Source organism: Mastigoproctus giganteus, chromosome 9 (assembly GCF_048544385.1).
Source record: "Mastigoproctus giganteus isolate SK-2022 chromosome 9, ASM4854438v1, whole genome shotgun sequence".
NCBI classification, from domain to species: Eukaryota; Metazoa; Arthropoda; class Arachnida; order Uropygi; family Thelyphonidae; genus Mastigoproctus; species Mastigoproctus giganteus.
In genome coordinates, this window is record NC_143583.1 from 230,569,443 (window position 1) to 230,585,182 (window position 15,740).

The 15,740-nt window shown below is 38.2% G+C and overlaps 1 protein-coding gene across 1 annotated transcript in view; it reads left to right on the plus strand.

Moving 5' to 3' along the window:
- Nucleotides 1–15,509, plus strand: part of Rad17 (Rad17 checkpoint clamp loader component) — a 382,411-nt gene extending 366,902 nt beyond the window's left edge. Inside the window, exon 17 of the mRNA XM_090380952.1 lies at nt 15,323–15,509. Within this exon, the coding sequence (XP_090237078.1) occupies nt 15,323–15,509 (187 nt within the window). The remainder of the gene's footprint in view (nt 1–15,322) is intronic.
- The last annotated feature ends 231 nt before the right edge of the window (nt 15,510–15,740 follow it).

Genomic DNA, 15,740 nt, shown 5'->3' on the forward strand with positions numbered 1-15,740 from the left:
ATGTATGTAAGCGTAAATTTATTTTTATTTTGCTAACCTGTGGAAAATGGTCTTCCGATTTTCACTTATTTAATTTTGTTAATTGGTAAAAAAAAAAAAAAAAGAATTACTTTAGGATCATCCAGAAATTTCTTTCATGTACCCATACATGTATTGCGTCTGTAAATTGCGTGCATTCTCTGGTCGATTTGTCTGTTTTGCTGGAAGAAAAACCCTTTTCTGTAGGAAAAACCTTTGCTACCTATGCTTGAGACCAACTAACTCAGCCACAGTGTGAAAAAAGAGCACACCATAGTTCCTCACGTCATCGACGGGATTCGAACCCGGGCCTTTTCCACCTGGTGTGGGGAGGACAGTGACCGATACCACTGTGCTTCCCATGCAGACTTTATTAATTGGTAAGTAATAAAATGTAAATTTGTGCTTTATAGTTTTACTTTTATAGCCTGTGGATAATATCCCTCCTATTTTCACTTATTAGAACCACAGTTTAATAGAATTAAAATTCAGTTTGCAAACAAGATTACAATGACTGGCACTTACTACATATCTTATAGTGAATAGTATTTTATTATGGAGAGTCCATTGTAAAGTGATTTGATCATATAGTAAACCAATCAAAAAGCAGAGATCCACTGTGTCAGCAACTGTACGACTGCCTGCTGCTGATGCTTGTCTAATCCTGATCCCTCAGTTTTTTTGCTCTTCTTGTTCAGAGGAAGATCAGTGATTTTCCTGTAGCACAAAATATATTGCTATATCCCTAACATGGCCACAGAGCAAAAAAGAAGCAAGAGCAGTAGTGGTAAACGGCACTCTATTACAATGGAAATGAAACTAGATATTATAAAACGAGTGGAAAAGGGTGAGAAGCAGGCTGATGTAGCACATGTGTTGGGCTTCAGTTACTCTACCATGTACACAATTTTCAGGACAAAGAGCGAATTCTTGAACATGTAAAGTATTCTGTGCTAATGCAGTCCACAATTATAAGTAAGAAAAGAAGTCCAGTGATTGAGGAAATGGAGAAACTTTTAAGTGCGTGGCTGGAAGGATAAGCAGTGAAAACATATGTCCTGTAGCTTACAGGACATATGTTTTCTGTAGCTTACAGATCATTCAAGAAAAAGCAAAAAGTTTATTTGAAGATATAAAGAGTAAAACATAGTGAAAGTGCTGCTGAAGAGACCTTTAATGCAATTCATGGAGGATTCCAATGCTTCAAGGTATGAACAAATCTGATGCATGTCAAAGTGAGCGGTGAGGCAGCTAGTGCTGATGAGGAAGCTGCCAGACAATATCCAGAGTTCTTGTGGGACATTATTGTTAATGATTACAAGCCAGAACAGATCTTTAATGTAGATGAAACTGGCTTGTTTTGGAAAAAAATGCCTGATCACACGTAAATTATGAAGGAGGAAAAGAAAATGCTCGGTTACAAGGCAGCAAAGGACCAGCTAACTCTACTGCTGGGGGAAAATGCTGCCGGCAGCTGCAAACTCAAACCACTGTTAGTGTACCATGCAGAAAATCCAAGTGTTTTCGCACGCAAAGGCATTATCAAAGCTTCACTTCCAGTCATCTGGATGTCTAACTCTTAATTCTGGGTTACTCTTGAATCTTCAAGAAGTGGTTCCAAAAACATTTCATACCACAAGTAGAAAATTACTGTGCTGAAAACAAATTTCCATACAAGATCCTGTTTTATAGAAACTGTTAGTACTGGACAATGCTCCTGGCCATCCCCCTCACCTGGATGATTTTCATTCTAATTTTAAAGTGGTGTACCTGCCTCCTAATACCACCTCCCTCTTACAGCCAATGGATCAGGGAGTTATTTTAACATTCAAGGCTTATTACACACGAAGAACTTTTAAGGAAGCCTTAACAGCAACAGAAGGAGAGGGTGGAATGACAAAGCAGTTGTAGAAGGAATATAACATCTACGATGCAATCAAGAATATAGATGCTGCCTGGCATGAGATAACATCGTCAAATATGAATGGGATCTGGAAGAAACTCATCCCACAATTTGCTCATGGCTTCTGTACATTTGAAGAGGTAGAGTCAGTCTCAAAAAATATGGTAGAGCTCAGGAAACAATTGGATCTTGAGGCGGAGGTGTTTACCAATTGTTGGAAAGCCACTCTCAGGAGCTGACCAACAAAGATCTCTTCGAACACAACAGGAGGCCACTGAAGAGGAAGAAGTTGTTAAAAAAAATTTCACCTGCAAGCAGCTAGCTGTAGCTTTTTCTTTAATAGATAAAGCACTATCATCTTTCAGGGCTCAAGATCCTAATGCTGAGAGGTTCACCAAAGTGGCAGCAAGTGTAAACAATGCCATTGCTTACACTTCTGGGTTACTCTTGGTTACACTTCTGGGTTACAAACTAATCTACGAGGAGAAGAAGAAGAAAACTGTGCAGATTAAAATCCATCAGTTTTTCAAGAAAGTAGAAAGTGGAGGTGAACATATGGCATCCACAGGTGGTACCACGACCAGTCAATCTGCTCCCAGATCAGCAGAATCAGTGTCATCGAAAGTTTGTGATCCTCCATCTCCTCAACTCCTACAATAATGTGAGCAAATTAAACTCCTGTTTATTTTTGTTCTTGTATATATTGTATCTTGTTTATACAGTATACAATACTATTTACAGGTTTTTGAATAAATACTGTACATTATTATTCATTGTGTTTTTCTTCCTCATTTAACTCAGTTACAAAGTGTAAACAGTACTGTACATACAGCTTTGTGAAGTTTGATGGGAGTTATAATCTCAGTGAGTTTTACTGTACAAATTGGACTTCTGTACATGAAAAAAAAAACCAATTAAGTACATAAGTCTAGGAGTGCCTGTACAGGTAACCCTCATATAACACGGTAGTTAGGTTCCTACAAAATCTCGTAGTGCGAAAACATGTTATACGGAACTAAGAACCAGTACAAAAAGAGAAGTTATGTTCCAAAAGCTAACAAAAATACACCATTTTTTTATAACTATCAGAAATTTAATGTATATATTAAAAATAGTAACTGTATATAATGTATATATTAAAAATAGTAACTGAACAAGTAACTTCACCTGCTGCAGAATATCTTCACCTTCTGAACATTCTTTTGCAGCATCTAGATCGTATATCTTTCGTGTATCTTCTTCTCTTTAAAAAAATGCTAATCTAGATTTGTTTGCTTTTGCTTGATAAGTCTTTGGAAATTTAATGGTATGGAGCTAAGCATGTTTGAAGATCCATTTTGAGCTTTGTCCTCATTTCAGTCAAAGGATTTGCATTCAAAAAATAAGATTCTAATTGCTCGGCTAAGTTTATGCCTTTCTGTATGCTCTTTATTATAAAATTTGGAACTTCAGAATTTTCATCTGTGCTATCATCAATTTGGTTTATCATTGGTTTGGTTTTATTTTATTATATTTGGTTTTATCATTGATTTGTTTTACCTCCAATGCCATTTCCACCAAATTTGCTTTGCCAGCCTCTTTTTCTACCAGTAATTCTTGGACATCTTCAGTAGTCATATCATCAAAACCTCTTGATCCTGCTGACTTAGCAAGTTCTACTATTGCACAGTTTCTGTTTTCTGCTGGTTAGATCATATTTCCTGAATGGACTAATTTTGAATGAACTAATTTTACCAACGTGCATTTAATGTTGATGGTTTTACTTCTTTGAGCCATAAAGCTATTATTCTGATACAGTCCAAAATTGGAAAATGTGTCCATGCCCACATCACTTCAATAGATTCGGAATCAATTTTTTCCAAAATCCATTGTAACAATTTTTTGTTTTTATTTACTCCTTTCATTGCACAAGGATTAGAGCATCTATAAACTAGCATAGATGTTATCATAATCAATTGGTGTGTTAATGCACATAAGTAACATTACACGATCTTTTGATACCTTAAAACCTGATGCAGTTTTCTCTTTTTTTGAAATAAGGGTTCTGTTAGGCATTTTTTTCCACCAAAGACCTGTCTCATCGGCATTGAAAACGATGTGGTGTGCATCCATTCTCTTCAATAATTTTTTGAAATTCCCCTGCATACTTTTTGGCAGCTTCATTATCAGCCAAAGCATTTCCCCTTGAATTCTTATGTTGCATAATGAGAAGCGTTTTTAATGCCCTTGTTGGATCGCCATCCTCCCAGCAAGGTGGGAAAGACATGAGTTCGAATCCCATCGATTACGGGAGGACTTTTTATGGGTCTTTTTCACTTGGCTGAGTTATTCGGTCTCAGGCGAGGGTAGCATGGTTTTTTCTCCCAGACTCTCAGGTTTTTCATCCAGCAAACAGAAAATCAACCTCAGAACACATGCAATTTACAGACAATATACACGGAACAACATGGCTTTGGTCGCCGTTTTTCCTAAAACCCAATAACAATAACGGTGGTTTTTAAGTCTCTCAAAACAGAAAATTAACAGAAGATTCTCCATTTTATTTTCTGTTCATATATGGTCCAGATTGTTGCTTCATTTAAATTTAAACTTTTTTCAACCTATGACACCTTTTCCCATTTTTTAAGACGATCCAAAATGTGTATCATACCTGGAAAAATTTATAAAGAATCAAATAAAAACCAAAATACCGTTATGAAAACCTTAAATGTTACGAACTGCATGCTTCGAAATCACAATTTTTTATGGTCTCAAACAAGCACAAGTTCAATAGCACAGAATCTTACATGTGGATTTTCCAACAAAATAATATTCAGGTGTTTCCCAATATTTTTTTTTTTTTTTTTTTTTTGCGCGTAACTAGCGAGTCAAAAGCTGGGATTCACAAAAAAAGACTGGAAATGTTGAAAAATTACAATCAACATAATTGTTTTCTTTGCATAAAAGCTCAAAAATATGTGAGGTTTCTTCAGATTCTCTAACCGAGAATATAAGTGTAATATAAGTACCATGTTGTTGAGATGATTGCCGCAAAATATCAATTGTGTTAGAGTGAAACTGTATTTTTAGAAGTACCATGTTATACAAGGGTTGCCTATATACTAAATCACAATAACAACATTGTGCCTTTTAATTTCAAAGTTTTGCCATGATAACAAGGCAGTTTCTTTTTAGCTGATTGGACCCATTCCCTCCTCTGTACGTTAAAACCCAATAGGCAACGAAATATAATGCATACAGTGACCTCATTTTAAGAAGGATATAGAGCTGTTGGAACGAGTACAGAGAAGGGCAACAAGATTAGTGAATGGAACAAAGGGTTGCTCTTACAAAGAACGGCTTAAGTTTTGAAAATTACAGTGTCTGGAGACTAGGCACCTGCGAGGTGATCTGATTGAGGTGTATAAAGCCTTGAATGGTTTGAGCATGCTCACTGCTGATGGGATTTTTCCTCTTGCTCAGAATAATCACCTGAGAGGGCATAAATTCAAATTGAGGAAAGACGGTTGTTGGATAGATGTGCGGAAGTTTGCCTTTAGCCTGCAGGTGGTTGATTGTGGAACAAACTTCCATCTGTCATTGTAGAAGTTGATAGCTTAAATAGATTCAAGGCAGAACTTGACAAACATTTGGAGCGAGTAGATGGGTGAAATAAGGGTGTGTTTTTTTTTTTTTTTTTTTTTTTTTGGCTGATGCTATATAAGCTTGCTTTCTTGCATCATGTGCCTTTGGTAATGCTAATGCTTTTTGTTCCAACTAAGAAATACTGTTCTAGGTTTAGGCCCAAATGGATGTCAAATGACCTAGTGAGACTCGTGGCAGAGAAGAAGACAACTTAACAAGTATAGGGCAATGTTGAAAAAAAGTTGCGAGTTAGTTAAGTTTAAAGTTAATAAAAATTCTGCTCTGACACAATAGGAGTGAGTATATGACATGAGCTTTGTCATTCAATTTGCCCCTGGAGAGATTGAACAAGGATAATGGTTTAGAATTTTCCTCAGTGTGTTCTGCGCTTGTTAGCAAAAGAGACTGCTTCTACAGGAATGGAATACACTTAAATAGAAATGGTGCAAAAATATTTGCTGATGCTGTTCAGACAGTGTTAGGTGGGTCAGAAAACTGCTTGCTTGGGGAGGGGGGTATTCACAGACTAACAGTGTAACAGTAACCGCAGGCAGAGGTAAAAGTAATTCTTGCACTGCTTCTATTGGAATGAGCAACAGTGTAGAAAGCAAGGTGCTGGGGATTTTAAGGACTGCTGGCAGTCATCATGGAACAAGTAATTACCTGAGCTGTGTTAGGGTAACTAAGAGTAAGAACATGTGCATGTACACCAATGCTAGTAGTATAGTAAATAAATTTGATGTGCTGGTCAACACATCAAAGGCAGATAATGTTGGGATATTAGAGATGTGGTGTCGAACAGATAAAAGGAATGCAGAACTGAAATTTGAGGAAAACAATGTGTATATAAAGGATAAGAAGGTAGGAGGGGTTATAAATAAATAAACTTCTTTATTGCTGCTAAGTACTGTACATGTACTAGAAACAATAATTCTCATCACGGTGACATAGCCAAGAGTTTTACATTATATATGTGATAAAATTGGTAAAAATAACAGTTACATGAGAAATTATGAGTAACACAAAAATTAAAACATGTAAAAATGAACTTAATAATAAATAGGAAAATATAAAGAGAAACAGAACTGAACGTTGTAACACAATTTGGAAGAATTTATCCCAGTTAAACAGATGCAATCCACTTGAGGAGAATGCGATGGTATTTGTTGTCGGTAGCCATTTTCTGCAGTTAACTCCAAGACAGAGCAGTGCCTGAATTTTGGGGAGTGCCTGGGCAGTTAGGAAACAATTACACAGTTTCAACCAGTTGTATTTGAGGATTACTGTGGGGGTCTGACCTCAAGGATTGCAGAGGATTGTGCTACTGACAGAAATCACAGATGTTTGGGACATTATCACTCCTATATACATTTTTAATGTAGTCATTAAATGCCTGCTGTCAATTAACCTCGGGAGCCTGGGTACATTTAGCTGCTCAGTCATGTCGGTTGTTCTCAATTGAGGGGGTCGACGATGCTTATTTGTGGCCCATTTCAGGGTCCAGTATTCACACGAGAACACCGGTTTTTGAAGTGAGGGTGACGCAAATGCCCAAATTTCAGCAGCTTATGAAATAACCGGATAAACAGTGGTTTGAAGATATCTGGTAGTGGTTGTGGCATCGTTGGAATGAAGTAAGTGTTACTTCGCTCTCCAGTGTAGGGTGTTATATCACTTCCAGAGGTATTCTGTGTGAACATTAAATTTCAGCTTCGGATCAAAATAGACACCGAGGTCCTTATGGCAGGTAACCACTGGGATGAGAGCACCCAAAACTAATGGTTGAATTACTGTTAGTTGCTGTTTCATTGAGTAAATCATTATTATTGCAGATTTTGAAGGGTTAAGGTTTAACCCAAACATCTTCTAGTAAGTTGAAAGAGCGGTCAAGTTCTCTGTGATTGAAGACGTAATTGCCATTGGGTTTGCAGATGGGATTAAGGTAAGAAACTTTATATCTTCTCCATATATTAGAGCATTATCATGGGGATGCATGAAAGGAATTAGAATGGCTGAGAAAAGAAGGCCAGACAGGACGCCATCTTGTTGGACTCCTGCATTGATTTTTCTTGTAAAGTGGGTCTTCTTCATTGTGAGGTGGACACTTCTATTCCTCGATAAGGCAGTGAAGAAAGCTAGTAGGTTTCCATTAATCCTGAAGAAGAATTGCAGAAGACTGAGAAGGGCTTTGACGTCTAGCCAGTCTTTTGACTGGCTGTCAAAAGCAGCTTCAATATCGGCGTTCGCAATAGTTAATTCGGTTTTAGTTTCGAAGGCTTGAAGAACTGGTCTCTGTGCGGGACATGAGGTTTGTTATGGTGGATCTATTTGCGACTACAAAATGGAACTGTTTCTGTTTCTGTGACATCAGCTGTTTGTTTAATGCTGGAAGGAGTACCTTTTCAAGAAGTTTGAGGAGAGTGGAAGAAGTTGAGATTGGTCTGAAATCTTTTAGGCTTGTTATGTTATGTAAAGGGTACTAGGAAAGTTTTGCAATATGACGCAACAATGAATCACAGGAAGCTGCTTGTTGCTGCATGTTGAGACATGTTCATACATGCATAGTAGCCGCCGCGCCGAGTCAATGGGCTCAGTTATTCATTAGTAGTGAGAGTGTAAAGTGCTTGCGATGGCATCGTGGTCACGAAATGAGATAAGGACAGTTTTGCGGTATAATTTCGTGCGTGGTTTAACCATAGACCAGTGCTTAGAAGAAATGACTCTTGCACTAGATGATGATTGTCCACATCGTACAACGATATTCGGGTGGTATAGAGAATTCCAAAGGGGAAATTTCATTCTGGAGGATTCTGAGAGGCCGGGAAGGCCACGAACGTCAGTTACGGAGGAAAACGTTACTGCTGTGAGGAAAATGCTTGACGAAAACAGGCAAGTGACCTACCAACAGATAGAGGATACTTTGGGCCTAAATGCACCAGCAATTCGTTCGATTCTGCAAGATCATTTGCATGTGAAGAAACTTTGTTCTCTCTGGGTGCTGCATCAACTGACTGAAGAGCAGATGACACGACGTGTGACTTGGTGCTGGGAGATGTTAAAAAAGTTTGATAAGGGACAATCTCGGTATGTGAACAACATCGTGACAGGTGACGAGACTTGGCTGTACTATTACAACCTGCCGACCAAGGCTCAAAACAAAGTTTGGGTCTTTGATGATGATGATACACCCGTAATTGTCAGAAAATCCCAATCTGTAAAGAAGAAAATGATAGCTGTATTTTTCAAATCGAGTGGAATTGTGGAACGTGTCGTTTTGGACACACAGAAGACAGTCACAGCTAAGTGGTATACTGAACAATGCCTGCCTAAAGTCATTGGATCTATGAAGAACCTGCGGCCAAAGTCAAGAATAGACACCTGGTACCTCCATCACGATAATGCTCCAGCTCACCGCGCCAAAGCCTGCACCGAATATATTTGACCACGACAGGACAGAAACTTCTCGAGCACCCTCCCTACAGTCCAGACCTTGCTCCCTGCGACTTTGCACTGTTCCCACATGTGAAAATGAAGCTAAAAGGGAGGCGGTTTTCCAGTGATGAGGACCTTCTACGGGCTTGGGACAACGAGTGTGCTTTACTCCCTAGTGAAACTTGGCAGAACTGGTTTAAAGATTGGTTTCGGAGGATGGAGAGGTGTATTGAATGTAGAGGAAATTACTTTGAAAAAATTAAATAAACAAAGCTGTATTGCAAAACTTTCCTAGTACCCTTTGTACAACGAACAACTATACAGAGAAATAGAATTGGCCAGTAAATCAGATTGTCTTATAATGGGGGATTTTAACTTCACACATATCAACTGGAACTTATGGGTTGATCACTTGCACACTAGCAAGACTTTTTTGGATTTATTGGATGATTGTTTTCTACAGCAGCATGTTTGGCAACCAGAGGGAGTAATATTCTTTATCTGATTATCAGCAATGATTATTCATGCATTAACAATCTGCAGATAAAGGAACCCGCTAGATGCAGTGATCACAGTGTACTGATGTGTACTTTACTAGTACTTTAAGAACAGTGTACTTTACTAGCACTCAGACAAATGAAATTGACCCTGACTCTTCACAATAAAAAAGATTAAATACAGAAATAGATAAACATACTACAACATGAATTCCAATCATTCCTTGTCAAATAAATCTACAAGTTCTTTATCACTCTTTCTTTTCCAGAAATGTTAGTTCCAGCAGGTAAGCATTAGTAGAGGCATATGATGCAAGAAAGCAAGCTTATACTGCATCAGCCAAAAAAAAAGCACTTCCCACTTCACCCATCCATTTGGTCCAAACGTTTGTCCAGTTCTTCCTTGAATTTCACCCAAAACAGTGAGAAGACTTAGACCCAATGACTTATTTATTGAAACACTGAGTCATAAGCATTCTGAGTAGCCCTATAAGCTCTCACCCTTTAGTGGTATATCTGTAAAAGTTACCCAACATAGTGCTAAGTATCTCCAAAAAAGTTCCTTACAGGCAACTTGATAATTGTGTCTGAAAACCAGCTGGTCCAAGAGTTGCTAGATTAAAAAATAATCCAGGCCAAACAAATAATGATCAGGAAAGATGGAGAATATTTTCCCCACCTGGAATATAATCCTTAATTTTGGAATACCATTTTATCAGCTACTATCAAAGTTGGTTACCTTAATTACCATCCCATCCATTACAGATAACAAAAATTTGGTCATTCCCAAACAGTACGACAAGGAGATACAATTTGTCCTTATTGTGGGTCCACTCTGTTCTGCAGTTGCAGTTTACTCTAAAACATGCAAACTTTGGAAAATGGGTATAAAAAAAAAAAAAGATTCAGAAGCATAAAGTATAATGAAAATCCACCTTCCAAGATTCAAGTTGTGCTCAAAACACAAACCTGCGCAGTAGCAATACAGAAATGAGTCAAAGGGGATCCTGCTGCTGCTCCAGATTAGTATGAGGGACAGTATTCAGGCTGGTGGTGATGATGGTGCAGGCATAGTATCGTGGTAGCCCTGGCATCCCATTCCCAAGCACATTTATTGCCTGCCAGGTAATGGGCATCCCATTTGGGCTCCATGGTAGGTTGGGAACCCAGGAACTGAACCTAAATGAAAACTAATATGACTCCTGATAATTTAAACTTTTCTTATGGGGCTCCAACACACACAGCCGAGCACATTGGAACGTAACTTGAACAGGCAACTAGGGGAAGGTTCAAGGTTAACTAGGTGATTTCGAGTGTTGGCATTCGAGGTGAGTGGAAGTGCTTCGTCAGGGCTCCTCAGTTAAGTGGATTGGATTACTGTTGATTAGTGCTTTTAAATATTTGATTTATTTGGATATTGTTGGATTATTTTGTTATAGGTTTTCATGTAACAGTTTGATTTTAATAAGATTATAGATATAACTTTTTAAAGTTAATTTTCATTGATATTTAGCTAATTTTATAATGGTAGTTACGAGATCTGCCTTAAACAGGTCACATGGTATCGTGACTCACACAGAAATAGCCGATGCCGATTTACGGGTGAGTCATGATTTAATCCATTGCGGAACCTGTGGAATGTTTTCCAAGGTCGACCTGGTGACTAATCATAGCTCACCTGGGGATTCTTTTCTTTGTGATCGATGTAAGGAGTGCATAGATCTTAAATTACAATTTGGTGCACTGATGGAACAATTTGAATCCCTGAAAAAATGGGTGCTTGCCCTCGAGAATAATGCATCTGGGAGCTCGTCAGGGACTCAAGACTCCAGCAATCTACCAAGTGATGCACACCCAATTCCAGCCTCAAAACATAGGAGGGATTATATGTTAAAAGCCTTGTGGATTAACTCAAGACTTGAAGGACTCTGCAAGGCTTTAGGAGGGAAATTTCTATCAGCATGGCCCACACTTGTAGGTAGAAGGAATTTGTTTTGTAGAGATGGGATACACTTAAACAAAGGTGGTGCAAAAGTTTTTGCTAGTATTATTGAGGATACCTTTAAAGGTTCAGGGAAACTGCTAGTTAGGGAGAGATGTGGGTAATACTGACACGCGTTTATCTGATAATATTTGTCAAAGTAACTCTTGCACATACCTCAAGGGTTCTTATCTGTTAACCCCAACTGGACATATTATCTAGATGTTCTGGGGGCAGAAACGTTTCAAGTGAGCGGGTAGCTAATGCCAGGGAAGAGAGCCTACAAAACTTCAAGGGTTGTGTTAGGGTTGTTAAATATACAAGAACAGTAAGTCTTAATTGTTTATATAGTAATGTTAGAAGTTTCATCAATAAAATGAGCGAATTCGAACTGCTGGTTAAAACAAGTAACGTGGACATAATAGGGCTTACGGAGATGTGGTGCCACTCGGAAATTGGGGATGATGAGTTTCAGTACGGCTTATATAATGTATTTAGGAAGGATAGGGTAGATAGAAGGGGGGTGGGGTAATGCTTCTTATCAGAAGCAGCCTGAGTGCAATGATTTCACATCCTTCACATTTCACATTCTAGTATAGAATCTGTATGGTGTGCGATAGTTGGAAACAAAGGTATAATGCGAGTAGGAGTAATCTACAGACCAGGTGATTGTGAGGATTATGACAAAAGCCTCTACATGCAAATGGAATGGGCAAGTAAGCGTCAGTGTCTTATAGCCGACCGGGCTAACCGGGTGGGTAAAGTGCCTGCCTGGCAACGCATAGGTCGCGGGTTCGATTCCCGCCTCGGGCTTGGATCAGAGTACTGCAAAAACCTTGGGAGGTGCATTATGGCCACAGAAGCCTATGCGCCAACAACTACCAAAAAAAAAAAAAAAAAAAAAGTCAATGTCTTATTATGGGTGATTTCAGTTTGCCTCTAATTGATTGGAGTAGATGGGAAGGAAACTCGACATAGGGAACAAAATTTTTAGATGACTGTTATTTGTATCAACATGTCAGGGAAAGTACTAGAGAAAAGAATATCCTAGACCTCATCATCACCCATGAATCAGATGACATAACAGGGCTGACAGTAGAGGAACCAGTAGCAGGAAGTGATCACGGAGTTCTACGGTGCATAATGATGAGAGAGGTAGCAGCAGTAAAAGGCAAAGGAATGGGTTTTAATTTCAGAAAAGGAAATTACGATGCTTTAAGGTACTACATGGCCTCTATTAACCGGGTAGATATTGCACAGAAAATGAATACATTTGAACTGTGGTATGCTTTTAAAACATTAATCACAGATGCCTTGAATGCGTATTTACCATTAAAAAAATACTCCACGAGGAGGGTTCCAAGTTGGATGAATAGTGAAGTTCCCACATTACTTGAGCAGAAAAAAAGTGGCATGGAAAGGTTACAGAGCAATAAGAAGTACTGAAGCCTATAACAGCTACAAGATGATCTGTAATTGAGCCACAGAAAAGGTTCGACAGGCAAAGGCAGTTTATGAGAAATCACTAGCAAACAGAGCAAAGGGGGGGGATAAGGAATTCTTCACATATATAAATGCCAAGAAGAACAGGACAAACCAGATCGGACCTTTACGTAAGGGAAAGGGGATAGTATTAAATACACCAGCTGCCATTGCAGATGAACTCAACAGTTATTTTGCATCGATATTACAAATGAAAAACCTTTTGTGGCAATGGGAAATTGTGGGAGCGAAGTTGAAAAATATGAAATTAATGATATTGAAATTTCGCAAGATTATTTAATGAAAAAACTTTTGATGGAATATACTCTATAATCTTAAGGGAGGCGGCAAGTGAGTGCATTAAACTATTGAGGCTAATTATGCGATCATCACTAGACTCTGGGGAGATTCCCTTGGATTGGAAAAGTGCCAATGTATCTCCCATACATAAGGGTGGCTCTAAGAGTGAAGTGGGAAATTATCGACCTGTCAGTCTGACTTTAGTGGTAGGGAAAAGCATGGAGGCAATGATCAAGAGTGGAATTCAGAATCACTTGGATCTAATTGAAATTCTCAAGGATACCCAGCATGGTTTTGTAAAGGGAAAATCATGTTTAACAAATCTGGTTCGCTATTTTGAAAGGGTCACTCACGAGCTGGATTTAGGGAATAATTTCGACATTGTTTATTTAGATTTCAGCAAAGCTTTTGACTCAGTCCCACATGAGCGGTTGCTTTATAAGCTGGAACAGGTTGGAATCACTGTTACCTTAGATGGATAGCAGGATGGCTTCAGGGCAGGAGGCAGAGGGTTGTGATAAATGGCTATTCCTCAGATTGGGTTGATGTAAGAAGTGGGGGTTCCCCAAGGATCAGTATTAGGACCACTGTTGTTTTTAATTTTCATAAGCAACATCAATGAAGGGATAGAGGGCATGATGTCTAAATTTGCAGATGATGTTAAAATTGGTAGAGTAGTTAATGATCGCTGTCAAGCTCAGCTTCTTCAGAGAGACCTAGATAGACTTCAGGAATGGTCAGAAAAATGGCAGCTATGCTTTAATCCAACAAAGTGTAAGGTATTACACCTGGGAAACAGTAATCCCAAAATAACTTATGCACTTGGTGGAGTTCAACTAAACCCAGTACTGGAGGAAAGGGACTTGGGTGTTACGATACGGTCAGACATGAAATTCTCTGAGCATTGTAAACAGGTTGCAAGGAAGGCCCATGGTGTCCTATCGATGATCTATCTAACTTTTGCAAGTAGAGATAGGGACATGATAATCCCATTATATAAGGCTTTTGTTGGACCACACTTGGAATACTGTGTTGAAGTATGGAGACTGCACCTAAAGAAAGACATCAAGCTTCTTGAAAGGGTGCAAAGATGGTAACTCGCCTGGTGAGATTGGCAAAAGGGCGTCCTTATGAAGAAAGACTTTGAATATGTGGGTTGCAGAGTTTGGAAACTAGACACCTTAGAGGAGATTTGATTGAGATGTTTAAGGCTCTGAGAGGCATCAGTAAAATGAATGAGGACAAAATTTTCAAGATTATAAATGATGCTAGAACTAGGACACATAAATTCAAGTTATGGGGGGAAATGTTTAGATTGGACTGCAGGAAGTTTTATTTTAGCCAGCGAGTTATAAACTACTGGTATAAGTTGCGTACATGGGTGGTAGAGGCTGACAGTTTGGCGAAATTCAAAGGTCATCTGGATAGTACCTTCGGGTGATGGAAGCGCATAGGATGATAGGTTTAATTTCCTTTTCTTTTATTAATTATTATTATTTAATTTTTTTTTTTTTTTTATCATTGTTTTATTCAGGGTTTTTTTTGTTTTGGCTGGTGCAGCATAAGCCATAGGCTTTCTTGCACCATTACTAATACTAATAATACCCTACCAGAAAATTAACACAGACACCACCATATCAGCAGAGAGGCATAGGATTGAAACAATCTGATCAACACCTAGATACCTGATAATCCACTTGACAGAAGAGAAATCTGTAGGAAAAATGTCACCCTTCTTTATTCAGATGGGGGTATGCAATTGTAGCATTTACTTGTTTTGTAGTAAATAGTTTCCCTTTTTTTATAATGTTTTTTTTTTTTCCTCACTCCTGTTTTCACAAAAGATATAAGTTGTAGACTCTTAATATTTTGAAAAATTCACCTGCTAATGTGGGGACAACTATCCCTGAAACAGTGCTGTCTTGGATAGTGGCAGCCAGCTGAGCATGAGTAACATAGACCTTTGTGCAGGAAGTTTTACTTATTCACAATATAAGATGTTCTTTAATCATGCCTAACATGCTAACTTCTACATTATTAGTATAATTTAATATAATAGATTAATACCATTTCTTTTTATTACAGTTCATTCGTTGAGTCCACAAATGAAAAGGATATTAGCAGCAGTTTATTTTTAGAATCCCCAAAGATATCAGGAGCTATGGCTTCACAAATGTGCAAAAGTGGTTCAGATTCAACTTTTGTTAATATAGCCCCAATGGAAATAGATGATGACGGTGAATTAATTATAGAAGATTATGAGTCATCATAATCACCTTTTGTAAAATGTCTACTTAAACTTGGTTATTTTAATAAAAATTCAATCTCATGGCATATTTTGATATCTTGCCATCTTTTCCTGCTTTTGAAAAAATATTTTTGTAGAGATGTAAATAAATTATTATATGGCGGCTGTATTATATGTGAAGTGAGTATGAAAATTTCATGAAACTCCACTGTAAAATTTCTGAAAATCATTAATATTTGTATACAGGGTGTAACA